This window comes from Camarhynchus parvulus, chromosome 15 (genome assembly GCF_901933205.1).
Source record: "Camarhynchus parvulus chromosome 15, STF_HiC, whole genome shotgun sequence".
Classification (NCBI taxonomy): Eukaryota; Metazoa; Chordata; class Aves; order Passeriformes; family Thraupidae; genus Camarhynchus; species Camarhynchus parvulus.
The window spans coordinates 12,620,639-12,636,421 of NC_044585.1; the positions used below are offsets into that span (position 1 = coordinate 12,620,639).

Consider the following 15,783-nt stretch of genomic DNA (forward strand, 5'->3'; position numbering starts at 1 on the left):
GGGAAGGACACACAGACAATGAATGTCCCATTGGCCTGACATACAGCAAATTCAGATTTTCCCCCAAACTTGAGCAGTATTGGTAAAATCGGGTGTTTCTCCAGGAGAAGAAGCAGCTGGCTCTGCAGCCAGAGCCCTTCCATCCTCTCTCCATGCCTGTGACCTCCACCAGGTCTCCACACTGCAGGGTCTGTCTGGGAGTCTGGAACTTGTATTCTTGGTAAATATTTGTGTGTAAACTTTGCATGATTTGTGAAACCACTCAGTTTGTGGGGAAGTTTGGATGAGCAAAGGTCTATTTTGTAAGCAGATCCCTGCTGTGGATGCACTGAGTGCTGCTGGTTAAAGCTTGGTGTCTGTTTGCTTCTCTGTAACACAAAAACAAGATCTGTTTTTCTAACCTGAGGATTAATTATTAATATTTACATAGCTTTGGACCTGAGGAAAGTGATAAGAGTTGTTGTTGAGAAAGGAAGCAGAAGTAATTCTTAGATTCATTTCTGACTGCTGTGCATTTATATCCATTTCTTTACTTTTAAACTTTTATTTCCAGATGAGGAATACACGATTGCCATATAATTACAAGTCTGCACCACTGACGAGGAGAATGTTGTCATGAATTCAAAATAGGGATAATCTACCCCTCATTTATTGTCATGTATAATTTCTGCAAATCCATTTTTTCACTGAGATAAAGACCAGTTTGGGTTTGAAAGACTTTTTTTCCCTCCACAAGAGCTCATTTCTGGTAGAACATGAGGAATGGCCAAGTATTCTGTTGTTTTGCAGCATCAAAATTATAATAATGTTGTATTAAATAATTTAGCAACTTCTGTGCACTGCTTTTCCAAGGGTGTGCAGCTTATTCTGCAAGTTCATTGTGATTATGGAGAATGAATGCCTGAGTTTAATGGGAAAAATGTTTCCATTTCAGGAAATTAAAATATGAAGTTTCACCTTGCTTAGAAAGTTCTGCAGTTGCCCCTGTGCAGTTTTATTTAGGTTTCTGTCAGTGTCTCAAGTCTGAGACGCTGAATTTAATGTGAATTTAATGGCAGAAAGAGAAATGAAAATCCGCTTTGCGATCAACACCCCAGTGACGATGTGGGGAATTGTGCCTTGCTTTCCAGAGCAAACATGACCTCCTACGAGATCCTGCAGATGGATTTTGAGATTGACAACGGCAGCAGCCTGGCAGGAGCCCAGCAGATCACCTGGCAGGTGGAGTACCCGCGGGACGACTCGGTCAGCGAGCTCGTGGTGTCCGAGATCTTCATCACCCTGCCCGAAGATTTTTTGCCATGTGGGCACCCGAATGTTTTGTGGGTGTCCCTTTTGCCATGGTAAGCACCTGTTCCTGATCCCTTTTCTGAATGTTTTTGTGGGATTTGTTCCTTTTGCCATGGTAAGCACCTGTTCCTGATCCCTTTTCTGAATGTTTTTGTGGGAATTGTTCCCCTTGCCATGGTAAGGACCTGCTGCTGATCCCTATTTTTATGGAAATCGTCCCTCTTGCCATGGTGAGAACCTGTTCCTGCCCCCTTTTCCTGAATGTTCTTATGGGAATCATTCCTCTTGCCATGGTGAGAAGCTGCCCGTGCTCCCTATTTTTATGGGAATTGTTCCCTTTGCCATGATAAGGACCTGCTGCTGGTCCCTTTTCTGAATGGTTTTATGGGAATTGCACCCCTTGCCGTGGTAAGAACTTGCTCCTGCTCCCTTTTGCTGAGTGTTTTTGTGGGAATTGTTCCTCTTGCCATGGTGAGAACCTGCCTCTGATCCCTTTTGCTGCTGAATGTTTTTGTGGGAATTGTTCTCTTTGCCATGGTAAGGACCTGCTGCTGAGCCCTATTTTTATAGGAATTGTTCCTCTTGCCATGGTAAGAACCTGCCTCTGATTCCTTTTCTGAATGTTTTTATGGGAATCATTCCCCTTGCCATGGTAAGGACCTCTTCCTGATCCCTTTTCTGAATGTTTTTGTAGGAATTGTTTCTCTTGCCATGATAAGAACCTGCTGCTGATCCCTTTTCTGAATGATCTTATGGGAATCATTCCTCTTGCCATAGTGAGAACCTGCCTCTGATCCCTTTTGCTGAATGTTTTTATGGGAATTGTTCCCCTGCCATGGCAAGAACTTGCTCTTGCTCCTTTTTGTTAAATGTTTTTATGGGAATCATTCCTCATGCCATGGTAAGAACCTGCTGCTGCTTCCTTCTCCTTAATGTTTTTATGGAAATTGTTCCTTTTGCCATGGCAAGAACTTGCCCTTACTCCCTTTTCCTGAATGTTTTTATGGGAATTGTTCCTCTTGCCACGGTGAGAACCTGTTCCTGCCCCCTTTTCCTGAATGTTTTTTGTGGGAATTGTTCCTCTTGCCATGGTGAGAACCTGTTCCTGCCCCCTTTTCCTGAATGTTTTTTGTGGGAATTGTTCTTTTTGCCGTGGCAAGAACCTGCCCCTGCTCCCTTCTCCTGAATGTTTCCGTTGATCCTCGTTAGTATTCCAGGAATGGGAGCCTTTTTATTATAAGCTGCTTCCTATGCACCTGCTGCAAGTGATTTAAATGCAAAAAATCCATTTCAATAATATTTTATTTACCTGATGTGCCGTAATGGCTCCTTGGAAACCATTTGGGCCTTTTGTGAAAATCCTTTCCCGTTTGTGGGTTATTGGCCTGGTGCATGGGAACGGCTCCTGTGGAGCCCTTGTCCTCTCTGTGAGAGTGGCACTGCCAGGCTGAGCTCTGAGGGTAGCTGGTGTCATTAGTGGGGACATTCTCACTGAAATAAATGAGCATTGCATGTGTGGGAAGCTTCATTGCTAAACCAAACAACCGGGCTCTTTGCTGCTCTGCTTTTCCCCAAAAGAGCCAAATAGTCCAGTGAGCAGCAAAGTACCAATTTAATAAAAGATTTAATAAAAGGCCTGGTTTGAGTAGCACAGAAAGGATAAAATACCTCCTGAAGATGGAGGTGTCCAGCAGGTTAAGTTGTATGAGTGCAGAAAGCTTGAAGCTGATTATTTATTTTAAAAATGCAAATGTCTCCTGGTAAAATCAGAGGCACCTTTTCCTGGAGGAGCCTTTGACCTGTGTTTGGGCCTGATGGACTTTTTAGTACCAGAGCTTTATTCATGAACAAGGATTTCATGGGGAAATTGGGGTGTAAAACCAGAGAAACAGCCAGAGTCTGGATGCTACAGCATTTCCCTCAGAAGCACAAACCCTTTTTTACTTCCTTCCTCAGGAACATCTGCCCTTTGTCCTGTAGCTGCCAAAGCATTTTCTACTAAAAAAGCTAAAAGGGATTGGACGGGCCTGCTTGCACAGGGGAAATAAATAAATAAATAAATGCTGATTCCTAAAACTCCATGCAAATTAACAAATTAGCTTTTCCTTCAGTACTCTATTATTATTTAGTATTTATGTAGTGTTTTATATTTTTGGAACTCTTTGTAGACATTAATTAATCAGACCTGAATAAACTAAGCTTTATGAGAGTAGAAAATGAAGTGGAAATGAAGTCACTCTTATTTAGTTTTACCTGTTTCTGAATGACTTCTAAGTCCCTTTTTATGTTCTTAAAGGTACTTTTGAAACACTTAATCTTACAAAGCTCTTGCTTATTATCTCTAAAAACTATTTTGGTTAGAAATGAGGAAGAATTTATACCTGTAAGAACAAGTGACAGCAGGGATGAGTGGCTTTGAAGACTGTAAATGCTATTTTGTCACCTAAACTCTTGTTTTGTTTAGGTTTTAATTCAGCTAAAAAAGCAGGGATGCACCAAGGGAAATACAGGTTGGATATCAGGAAAAAGTTTTCTACAGAAAGAGTGATAAAGTTCTGGAATGTTCTGCTGGGGAGGTGGTGGAGTCCCCATCCCTGGGTGTGTTTAACAAAGCCTGGATGTGGCACTGGGGCCAGGGTTTGGCTGAGGGGTTGGGGCTGGGTTGGGCTCAGTGTTGAAGGTCTCTGCCAATCCAATGATTCTGTGATTCTGTGTTCATTGAATTGATTCTTCCAACATCTGGTGCCCAGATGAACACGTGGAGCTCACACCCCCACAGTAAAGGTGATCCATTCCCCTCCATCACAGCAGAAGAACAGATCAGGGTGAGGAAGGCACAGCCAGTGCTCTTTTTGGTGCCTCTGTTTGTTGTGCTGCTGAATATCAAGGGAAAATCTGCCATTCTCTCTTCTGCTGCTAATTCCCATTGCTGACTCCAAACACAGCAGGTGATTATTTTATAATGTTTATGCCATTGACATAGGCTGGGACTTGTGAATCTGGTTGGTGTCTGATGCAGCAGAAGGTGTGTTTTAGCATCCAGAAGGTCCAGCAGAACATTCTAAACTTGGATCTAAACTAGACAGCTTGATTTATCTTAATATAAAAATGTGATATAATAATCCTGCAAAGTGGAAGTGCATGTCCTGCTAATTACAGAAACTGATAGCACAGATAAATCTGCTCTGTCCAGTGATGATATAATCCTGTAATTCTCAGTTATTGCTCTTGATCTAAGCAGACATCATCTGCAATTTCCATAGCTGTGGAAATTTGGTGGTAGCAAGGTCATCAGTGGAGTCTGGCACTCCTGGGATGCAGGAAACAAACACTGCCCCAGCTTTCAGTCTGTCACCCAGGTTTCTGTCACAAACACCTGTGATTTGATTAATCTGTTACCTAACTAACTGTTGGCAAAAACATAAACAAAGAGAAAAAAATTAAAATCCAGGTCTTTTAGAGAGTTTCTAGGCAACCAGAACTTAGTTAAAGTAAAGAATTAGACATTGAAGAGATGTATCTTAACTGGTTTATGTAAGAAGGCTCCAGCTGGGGCTGAAGGCTTGAGGAACAATAGATTTAATAATAGAAAAATACCTGGCATTGTCTCCTTATCTGGGGAAATGGTGGCTTGGTCTGTGGCTGGCAGCCCTGCTCTTTCCGAGGCCCATGTTGCAAATCCTGTCTCTGCAGCAATGGAATTGTGAGTCCCAGACTGGCATTGTTCCAAAGCTTTTTTCAAATGCAACAATCAATACTTCCCCAGGGCTCTGTGGCCCTCAGCCTCAAGCATTTCTCTATTTCCCACAAGTGTCTGAAGTATGTCTTCAGGAAGTTTGTTTCCTCCCCAGAATGGGAGCTATTGGTGGAGTAAAGGTTTCCTGAGGCTGGGAGTCCCCTACACACATGGCTGTGCCTGCTCTGGTGAGGTTTCTTTAAATGGGAGCCTGGAGAATTGCATTTCTGGTTGCTGCCAGACAGGAACACCCAGAAAAATTGTCCTTTAGGTGCCCATTTCTGCAACTCAGGCTAAAACAGGATTGCTGAGTGCAACATTTGACTGATTTGTTTGAGCAAAAAAATTCTAAAGAATTTATTTTTCCTAGAGAAATCATGGTTTGCTAATGGAATTTATATTCAGACAACAGTTAAAGGAGCACACTCAGGCTAAGGTGGAAGGTGACCCGGACTTAAAAAGCAGCACCTCAGACTAAACCAGAAAATGTCAGTCTTGAGCAGCTTTTCCTTTGCTTGCTCTGGGGTTGGGTGTAAAAACCAAACCCACTTCATTCTGAAGTATAAAGAAGCCAGGAGAGGATCAGTCATTTCTAGCAAACCCAGATGATTTATGCATCTCTCAGAAGTTGGTTAAATGCATTTATGTGCAAAGTTGTCCCCTATGTGTTTATCCATTGCACTTAATGCGTATTTCTTACTTGAAATCACTTTGACCTTTGGCTTTGCAGTTCCTTTTTAACAGTGCCTCTCGTGTTGTACTTTGCATGCAAAGGAACCTGCCCAGAATGGGATTTTGTCCTTCCCAACATTCACCGTTTCATTAAAAAAAAAAATTAAATGTAAATTCAGTTTAGAGTGGATCTTCATCCTGGAAATGCAAGGGACTATCAACATAGTTTTAAAATAAAACTGGAATCTGTGGCTCCCAGATCACAGATTTCAGTGTGAATTTTAACACTGATTAATGGCAGCAGGATTGAAGCCTTGAGCTTTCCTAAAGTCCCACATTGGAAGGATTGATTTTATACTCAGAGCAAATTAACTACTGTGGAGAGAGTGCAGAATAGGAAAAAAGAGATTCTTCTTTTGTATTACTTTATTTCCCATGCCCATAGCAAGTGTTTTATGTTTCTGCAGCAGAGATAAGATCTTGTGCAATTATTACCATCTCCAAATTAATTGTCATAGAGAATTAAATGGTTTTGTTTTGTCAGGCTGCTCCTAAAACCACAGGGTGAATTTTATGGAGAAAGATGGAATTTAAAAAGATTTCTTGGAACGCATCAACCAAAACACAAAGCACTGAAGGTTTATTAAGTTTGATCAGGGCAAGGCTTTGACTCTGAAATGCTCTGGGAGGGAATTTGTGGGAGCAGATGTGAGGAATGTCCTCATGGGCTTGGACTGGGCAAGGCCAGGGGATTTCAGCTGGCATTGTCATCAGACACCCTGAAAAGGCATTTTAGCGATCACAGCTGTTCAACAGCAGAAAGAACTTATTGCTGTGCAGAACTGAGGTGTTTGATTCAACTTGATTAAATCACAGAATCAGAGAACGATTGAGGTGGAGGAGACCCCAAATCCCACCCAGTGCCACCCCTGCCATGGCAGGGACACCTCCCACTGTCCCAGGTGTTCCCAGCCCCGGTGTCCAGCCCGGCCTTGGGCACTGCCAGGGATCCAGGGGCAGCCCCAGCTCCCTGGGAATTCCATCCCACCCTGCCAGGGAACAATTCCCAATTCCCGATCTCCCATCCAGCCCTGCCCTCTGGCAGTGGGAGCCATTCCCTGTGTGCTGTCCCTCCATCCCTTGTCCCCAGTCCCTCTCCAGCTCTCCTGGAGCCCTTCAGGCCCTGCAAGGGCTCTGAGCTCTCCCTGGAGCTTCTCCTCTCCAGGTGAGCACCCCCAGCTCTGCCAGCCTGGCTCCAGCCCTGCAGCAGCTCTGGGCCTCCTCTGGGCTCTCCAGCAGCCCCAGCTCCTTGTGCTGTTGCTCCCAGAGCCGGATGCAGCTCTCCATGTGGGATCCCACAAGAGAGGCAGAATTATCCCCCTGGCCCTGCTGCCCACACTGCTCTGCATGCAGCCCAGGATAGACACAATAATGTACAAATATTCTGTTTTGGGAGAAAAAACCACCTTTTTTTTCCTTTTTTTTTTCCTGATGTGAAAATGTCCCATTCTGAATATGGCACATAGGAACATTTTGGTCATGTCAGCATTCTTCCTCAGTGTCCTTCCAAAAAATGAAATTCCAGACAAATCTCTTCAATTTCATCAAGTGTTTCATTTTTAACTGGACTGTGTTTTCCAAAGGATATCACATTTTTTCCCTCTTTCAGTCTAATTCTGGGCATCTGAAGTAGGTTTTGGAATGGCTCAATGTGAACCATTATCCCTTTTTTCCCTCAGCTCAGTTAAACATCCTCTACCATTTAATTTTGAGAGCAAAAAAGAAAGAAACTAAAGGAAAATTTCCTATTGGTGGGACAAAAATAATGGCATTTTGAGTGTTTCCATGAAAGCACTGTGACATGACAAATTTTAAGAAGCTCTGTGAATACTATTAATATTTATGATGCACTCAAGAAAACAGCTATTGTGTGCCACATCCATCAAAGATAAGAATTGTATTCTACTGTGTTGGGTGATAAACATTGAATGACAATAGCTGGAGATTATATGAGGTTTTCATCCTCGTGCTTGAGTAAAGCACCATGTTATTCCTCTGTGAACCAGCAATTTGCTTTCATGAAATTTGATACAATTGCTGATACTCCTTACAATCAGAGTCCAAAATATTAATGAACATGCAGAGAAGGCTGATGCCAAATGCTCCAGATCCTTTGGGATCCAGGCAGCATTTCCCAGCAATCCACCTCTTGGAAGTCACTCTGAATCTCCCCAGATCACAGAGATTTGCCCAATATTGTCAGTTGGGTGAGTGCAGGGGATTGCCGCATGGCAGGCTGGCTTCTCCTGTCCCATGTTGGTCCTTGGAGCATTCCCAGGGGTGGGGCAGGGATGGGCTGTCTGTGCCATGGGAACCCCGAGCTGGTCCCACAAACCGTCCCCTAAACGTGGCTGGGATCTCCTAAGCCTGACCTTGCTGTAAAATGCAGTTTTGGGGCTGATTTATGATCACCTGGGGACAGACTAAAGGGATTTTCCTTTGCTTGCTCTGGGGTTGGGTGTAAAAAAACAAACCCACTTCATTCTGAAGTACAAAGAAGCCAGGAGAGGATCAGTAATTTCTAGCAAACCCAGATGATTTATGCATCTCTCAGAAGTTGGTTAAATGCATTTATGTGCAAACTTGTCCCCTATGTGTTTATCCATTGCACTTAATGCGTATTTCTTACTTGAAATCACTTTGACCTTTGGCTTTGCAGTTCCTTTTTAACAGTGCCTCTCTGTTGTACTTTGCATGCAAAGGAACCTGCCCAGAATGGGATTTCTCCTGCCCCTCCTGCTCCCAGCACCACATTTTCCTGTCCCTGCTTCCACCCAGGGCTGGGGCTGCTGCAGGGATGAGTCCCCTGGCACAGACACTTCTCCTGCCCTGCCCCTTCCTCACAGTGCAGGGAGTGCTCTGGAGATCAGACTGTGCTGCCTCAGCTCTGCACCTCACAGGCCTGTTTTGGAAAGAATCTCTGGTTTGGGATTGATTGATGGGGTTCTGCAGCAGCTTTGGGCAGCTTCTGGGCGTTCTAACCAAAGCTGGGTGTGCAAGAGGTGATGTGCTGCCCATACAGCAAGGGTAGGAGGACAGCAGCCACTCCTGCACCAGAATGAGCTCGGGTCTCTCTGATCCATGTGGACACTTATTATTCTTAGAAAATCCTCTCCAGGCTGCTCAGGCACTAAATTCTTGTTAGAAGTAAGAGTTTCCAATAAGAAATGTGCAGAGGAAATGCTCAGAGGCGGCTTCTGCTGAGCTGGGACACCTCTGCTCCATTAGGTTTGGTTCCTCTAGTGACAGATTTTCTGATGGGAGTTCAGGCTCAGGGTTCCTGGGGAGGATCAGGGGCGGTGGGAGCTCCTGCAGGGCAGAGTGAGGGCACAGGGACCCTCCTGAGGGGCTGATGAGCTGAGCCTGCCCCAGGGGCTCTGAGCACCACCAGGACCCTCCACTCTGCTGGAGGGAGCTGCAAAGCTTCCACTTTGTCTGCCTAAAAATCTCTTCGTGTTCCTTATCAATTCCCCAATAATTTGGCTCATCTGTAAGTTTTTCCAGCGTGCTCACTCTGGTTTTATTGCCAATTAGCATTCTAGACTTGATCCACAGCTGATTGGCCAGTAATTTGAACCCAAGCCCTCAGCAAAAGGGCATCATTTGTAAAACAGAGAAGAAATCTCCAAGATACTGAAATTACTGTTAATTAAATCAGCACATGAATATAACGGACACACATGAACAAAATGACGTTTGTTGTTGAGCTGTTCTGCTAGCTGGAGAGGAAGCATTATTAGGAATATTTAGTAGTCAGCCTGCATTTATTAGTTGTACAGCAAGATGAGTCCTTTCTGCATAAATTAACCTTGTGTTGTGTGTATATATGTATATATAATACAATATTTCTTATGTACTGGCAGCAGTGAAAGCTTTCCTTTTTAAACAGTCATTTGTGTTCTGCACAACTCCTGTGCAAAGCTGTCACTGACCTCAGTGTAGTTATTTCTGATTTACATGGTCCCAGTACAGTTAGGCTCAGGAATTATTTTTCATGTAATTTCTATTTTTTAAATTAAATTTCAATAGCAGCATAAAGATGGAGCAGAGCAGCAATCCAAGAGCTTTGGAAGTTGTAATGCAGCCTATGAGCAGCTATTGGGTGTGAAGAAATTTCTTGCAAAGGTGCCTCAGCTTTACTGAAAATGCTAAACTGCAGCTTTACTAAAATGATCAGGAGACTCCAGCCAGAGCTTTGGGACAGCTCTGGAATATTCTGCATTGCTCAGTGCTGAAGTTTGGGAATTAGCAGTTCCCAGCCCTGCCTCCTGTGGGGCTGGGACGTGCATTTTGTGCTGTTGGCACTTTTTGGTGAAAAAAAAAGTGCTTTTTAATTGGGAAATTATATTGGATTTTTCTATTGAACTTCCAAAAGCTGTCAGAGGTAGGGGAGAGCACTCTGGGGAGGGCAGGGAGAGCAGGCACTGCAAATTCCAGGGATTCAGAGGGAATAAATACATTTATTTATTTATAATAAATCCACTGCTGTGGCTGGAGGGGAAGGAACAGATCCAGAGAGTGTCAAGGGGTGAGATGTTGGCATCACATGAACGTGGGAACAAGGACAGGGAGGAGCTGACAGAGTTGTGCATCATCTCTGGGACCTCAGCTTTGGGCTGGGAAATGCATTGGGATGGCAACAACTCTGATCATTCCAGCTGGGAATGTCACTGCCCAAACCTCAGCGCCACGAGAGCAGGGCTGGTGAGGCTGCAGCGCTTGGGAGAGAGCCCAAACCTGCTCTGCTCAATTCCTGCTATCCTAATTCCTGATTTCCTCAGTTCCTGCCCTCCTCAATTCCTTTTATCCTCAATTCTTTCTCGCCTCAATTCTTTCACTCCTCAATTCCTGCCCCCCCCCCTTAATTCCTGCTCTAATTCCTGCTCTCCTCAATTCCTGTTCTAATTCCCACCCTCAGTTCCTGTTCTCCTGATTCCCACCCTCAATTCCTGTTCTCCTAATTCCCACCCTCCTCAATTCCTGTTCTAATTCCCACCCTCCTCAATTCCTGTTCTCCTAATTCCTGCTCTCCTCAATTCCTGTTCTAATTCCCACCCTCCTCAATTCCTGTTCTCCTAATTCCTGCTCTCCTCAATTCCTGTTCTCCTAATTCCCACGCTCAATTCCTGTTCTCCTAATTCCTGCTCTCCTCAATTCCTGTTCTCCTAATTCCCACGCTCAATTCCTGTTCTCCTAATTCCCGCCCTCCTCAATTCCTTCTCTCCTCAGTTCCCTGCCCTGACACACTGATCACAGCCAGTGTTTGCTGTTGCTGCTTGTGCTGTGTCCCTGGAAGGTTGTTGTAAAGAGTGGAAGGGAAAAGGTAGAAATTATAACGCCAAAATCAAACTTCATTCATCCCCCTTCCTCCTCCTGTTGTTTCCTTGTGGTCAGGAGCAAGATCATGCCTGTGGTGTTGGCTTGGCCCTGCAGAAGAGGAGGAGCCATGAGAACTGAGCGTGATAGAAAGAGAATTTGGGGCCATTTGGGCCTTGCAGCACCCTGCAGTGGCAGGAATGGGTTAACAGCCTTGATGTGCTCCTCATTGCTGGCGACTGAAGAGGCAAACAGAGCATTTGATCTCTGTGCCTCATTAGCGTGTCATTTATCCTGAGTGTGTGCATGTCAGAATGCATTTGATCTGTGCAGACTCAAAGCCCCTCATTGTTTCAGGCTCCATTTTGAAGCTCACCTAACGAAGAGCAAATTTCAAAGGGAAAACCACACTGTTCAATCCCATGTCGGAACAGAGAGCTGGAATGGGTGTGGAGTCTCTGGATTGCCAGCCCAAATCCACCTCTGCCCATAGAAATCAGAAATATTTACCTGTGGCATTGCCTGGTTGTAGGGCACAGAGTTTCTGTCCAAGCAGCCTCCAGCCCTGTGGGTTGTGATGGACACTGAACTGCAGTCCTTCCTCCAGGGCTCCCCCAGCTCAGATAATTCTTATTTTCCCTCTTTCCCTGTGGGCTTTTAAACTCAGAGTAAAGATGGGCTTCCCATTTCATCTGTAGTTTAAAATCAAGTATTAGCTATTGCATAAGTTCTCTTTATTATGTAGCCTACACAACAAAATGAGCATCAAACTCTTTGCGTTCTGTATTTGTAAAATCACTTCAGCAGTGCTGCTGCTTCCATGATGATCTGCTAAAGCAAAAAGGAACAACAATCCCAGTGGTCTCTGTAGTTTCTGTCCCCTAATGTGAATTTCAGTCCACAAGTAAGAATAGTTTGTTTTGTGAAAAAATGTTCAGGCTAAGAATTATTCACAGAAAATAACTCTGATAAATGAGTACATTTTCAAGTTTTCCATGGTCATGATCAATTTGCAAAGAGGAAAAGGAATGCAAAATTAATCAAATAAATTATTCATTATATTCACTCAACTATAGCTAACAGTGAATTGTCTAGACAGTAATTACTAATTTTTAACCTGTGCATGTTCACATAACAGTATTGTGTGAATAGGTTCAGTATACAGTGGCTTGAGATAATAGTAATGGATGTAAGTCAACTAGCAGGTGATTTTAATTGGGAAATTATATTGGATTTTTCTATTGAACTTCCATAAAACATTACATAAATATTGAATCTCCTCAATGTTTTTTCTCCAGCTGAAAATACAGGCACACAGAGTTCTGTGCTAGTTTGATCAGTGCATAAGCAAACATCATTTTTTTTATTTTTATTATTTTAATTCTGCTGTAAAACTCTCAAGAAAACCATTAAGTTGAGAACACAGTAAGAATCTACAAGGGGCCTGCTGCAGGAACATTTTCCACTTCAGTGATGATTTTCCAGCAGCAGGTTTGGAACCTTGAGGAGGGCTGGGGTTGCACTCAGGGTCAGTTTGTGGCAGAGTGGGTCCTCCCACTCCATTGCTGTGGCAAAAAATCAGCATTTTGGGGGTTTCCCTGCATTTCCCAAGCAATGCAGGAAGGGATCTACCCCTGCTGGGATTTGCTGAGTAGAGCTGGTGCTCACTCCTGTGGGTGTGACAGCGCAGAAAACAGGGATTGAGATTCCCTTGGCTTCTATTTTTATTTTTTCAGAAATCTCTATTACTGTTACAGTTAATTAGAGAAGAGATTGAAAAGAAAGTAGAGGAATCATAATTTCAGGTGGATTTGTCACTGCAGCTTGTGCCCTCTGGACTAATTGGGAGGTGGGAATTCTGTGGCTCAGCTGCTCGGAGTTGATCAGAAGCTGTCATTTACAAAGCTCTTCCATCTCGCTTCAGGACTTGCCTGAAGAGGAAAATAGCAGGAAACCCACACAAACAATTGGAAATTGGTGCAAAAACTAGGACATTGTGAAAGAATATTTGCATAAAGTGTTGGTTTTGTGTGTGTCAGCTGCATCCTCTGGGATCTGGCTTATAGACATTAAAACCTATCCACGTAGAGCTCCCATTAACCCTAATACCAGCTCTGATTCTGACTTCCTGTGTGCTTAATGTTATCTTAATGCAATTTGATTTGGTATTTAATTGCAGTAATTTAATTAATGGTTCTGTAAATAAAAAGGCAAAGTTGTGTCCTCCTACACGCACAGATACGCACAGCAAGCAGCTCCAGACTCCTGGGAGATTTGAATTTCTGTGTCTTAAAGCAGAGTTTAACCCTAAGGATGTATGACAAAATGCCCAAATCCCAAAATAACACTGTAAGGGTGTTTGCACTGGAATGTTCCAGTGTTAGTTCAGGTTCATGGGAGGAGGGTGGCATTTAAACCCTAACCCATGGATTTCTCCCTAATGCTTGTGATGGAATAGGTCACCTCTCACACAGGAACTGCTTCCTTGTGTGACTGCATTACGTTTTAAATAGTTCACAAAGACTCAGTTATTAATGAAACCGTTACTAATTGGATAATTGCTATTAATATTTTTACAGAATCCTGTTGGCCCAGGGGGTTATTTGCAAGTCAGAGCTCGCAGGTGTTTCTAACCCTGCTATTGATGTGCCTTTGACCTTCTCTAACACATGCTGCTCATGTCTGCTGCACACTTAAAATGTCTATTAAATATTGATTAGTCTCCCTTATAAACCATTTATAAATAGAAGCATGTAGTATAAATGTAACCTAAAATCATTAAGGCTACATGGTGTGCAAGTTAATAGGAGCAATGTTGAAGTTAAGGAGTGCATGAATGGAGGGAATTGGGTTCATAAACTGTTTTCTTAGTACAGGATGGTGGAGTTCCCATGCAAGTCAGGGATTTCTCATAGCATCCACTGAAGATTTTCCTCTTTTTAAAAATTTATTTGCAAACAAAATGTGACATGAAACCCAAATCTTTTTCCAGAGTAGAGCTTGCATAAAGCACAGCTTCAAATACTTATGCAAAGGAGGAGGAACATCCTGTGTTCACATATGGAAAAGAGTTCCAGGTTCCCCAGTGAAATGCAAAGGTGTTCTGCTGATGTTAATGGAATTCTACTGCATTCCTTACACCATAAATCACAGCCAGCTGTTTCTAAATCAACCCCAGCCTCAACTGAATTCAGTATAAGCAGCGTCCCATTTCAGCACAATTGCTGGCTCTTAAGCTTGGAGGTAAATCACATTTATGTCCCTTCAAATCCATAGCTGGTATAAGGAGATCTGAGTAAGGCCCTTTGCCTGAGCTTGCCTTGCCCTGAGCTTGCATTGCCTTGGGATTGGGCATTGCTGAAATTCCCTGAGGTGCACTGTGCCCGTGGGTTTATTTTGGACACCTGACCCCTACGGACAGAGCAGATTCTGTTGTCATTAATGGGGTATTTAGACAGGCAAGAGCCAGCTCTGGTTCAAGGTCTGATTGCTCTGAAACCCCACGAAGCAGAGTGGGAATGACAAGTCCAACCTCCCAGGCAGTGACAGCAATCATCAGGCCTTTCATATGCCAGGGGGGAAATCAGAAAGATGGAAACACCCATGAACCAACAACAGTTCAAATGCTTTCTTTGAAAGCATCTCTTGCCATTTCAGCTGCCTCCCTTCTTTGTGACATCTCCCTGCTCAGACAAGCAGCAGAATCAGCCAGGCACAGACTGTGCAGTTTTCACTCAGCACTCAGTGGCTGTACCTGACCCCCAGCTCTTAAAAGCAGAACAATTAAGCCAATCCCAAAGAGGATTACAATTGAGAATTAGAGGCTATAAATGTGATTTAGCACGGAGTGCTGAGCGTGACAAATCATTTATGTGCCCAGACCTCACTAGTTCTGAAATGAGTTCCATTTGGAAGCGTAGAGCAGGTTCAGCCCTGGTGCAGCGTCAGGAGCAGCTCCTGCAGCTCGGCTCTGGCCAGGCTGCAGATCCTCTCTGGAGCACAAAGTGCCACCAGTTTTGTCAGCTTCTTATTCATGGGAGGGACTCCAGGGGCGTGAATGTGCCAACCAAGCTCCCAGGTTGTTTCCTTCTTTTGGAAGAGCTTGACTGAAACCTTGATTGTAGCCCGAGAACAAAGCAAGGTGGGCTCAGGGTTTTGTGTTCATGTGGCTGGAGGAGATCTTGATGCAAAAACTTTCCAAAACATGTGCTTTAGTGTACAATCAAAGGGAAGAGTTTCTTGAATGTTTTCCTGCTGTGAGTTCCTATGTGAGAAGTTTGTCTGAGTCTTTCACTCCTCCAGAAACTGTTGAGTGTTTCATTGATAAATGAAGATATTTCCCCATCCAGAAGGAATATTAATAGCGCGCACGTGTGTTTGCATGTGTCTGTGTATTGAGTTGCCTTGGAAACAAGGAGAGAAAGCTCCATGGACCAGGACATGCTTTCCATTCAAGGAACACTTGTGTTATTGTAAAACCACATGCAAAAATAATCCAGTTCATTCATGCACTCTGGGAGGATCTTGCTGCAGGGAGCAGCCTGTAAGTGTGGATCCTGTGTAGAGAGGACAGAAATCTGTGCTGGTGTTTGCAGGGGTCCCAGGACGAGGGAAGAGATGAGAATCTTGAATCCATGTTTCAGAAGGCTGATTTATTATTTTATTATATATATTATATTAAAAGTAAATGATGTATTAAAACTATACTA

The 15,783-nt window shown here is 43.7% G+C and overlaps 1 protein-coding gene across 1 annotated transcript in view; it reads left to right on the top strand.

Annotated features, from left to right (window-relative positions):
* TMEM132B (transmembrane protein 132B) overlaps positions 1–15,783 on the top strand; it is a 219,271-nt gene that overhangs the window by 143,677 nt on the left and 59,811 nt on the right. The window contains exons 4-5 of the mRNA XM_030959231.1: positions 1,131–1,283; positions 1,847–1,880. Coding sequence (XP_030815091.1) covers positions 1,131–1,283; positions 1,847–1,880 — 187 coding nt within the window. The remainder of the gene's footprint in view (positions 1–1,130; positions 1,284–1,846; positions 1,881–15,783) is intronic.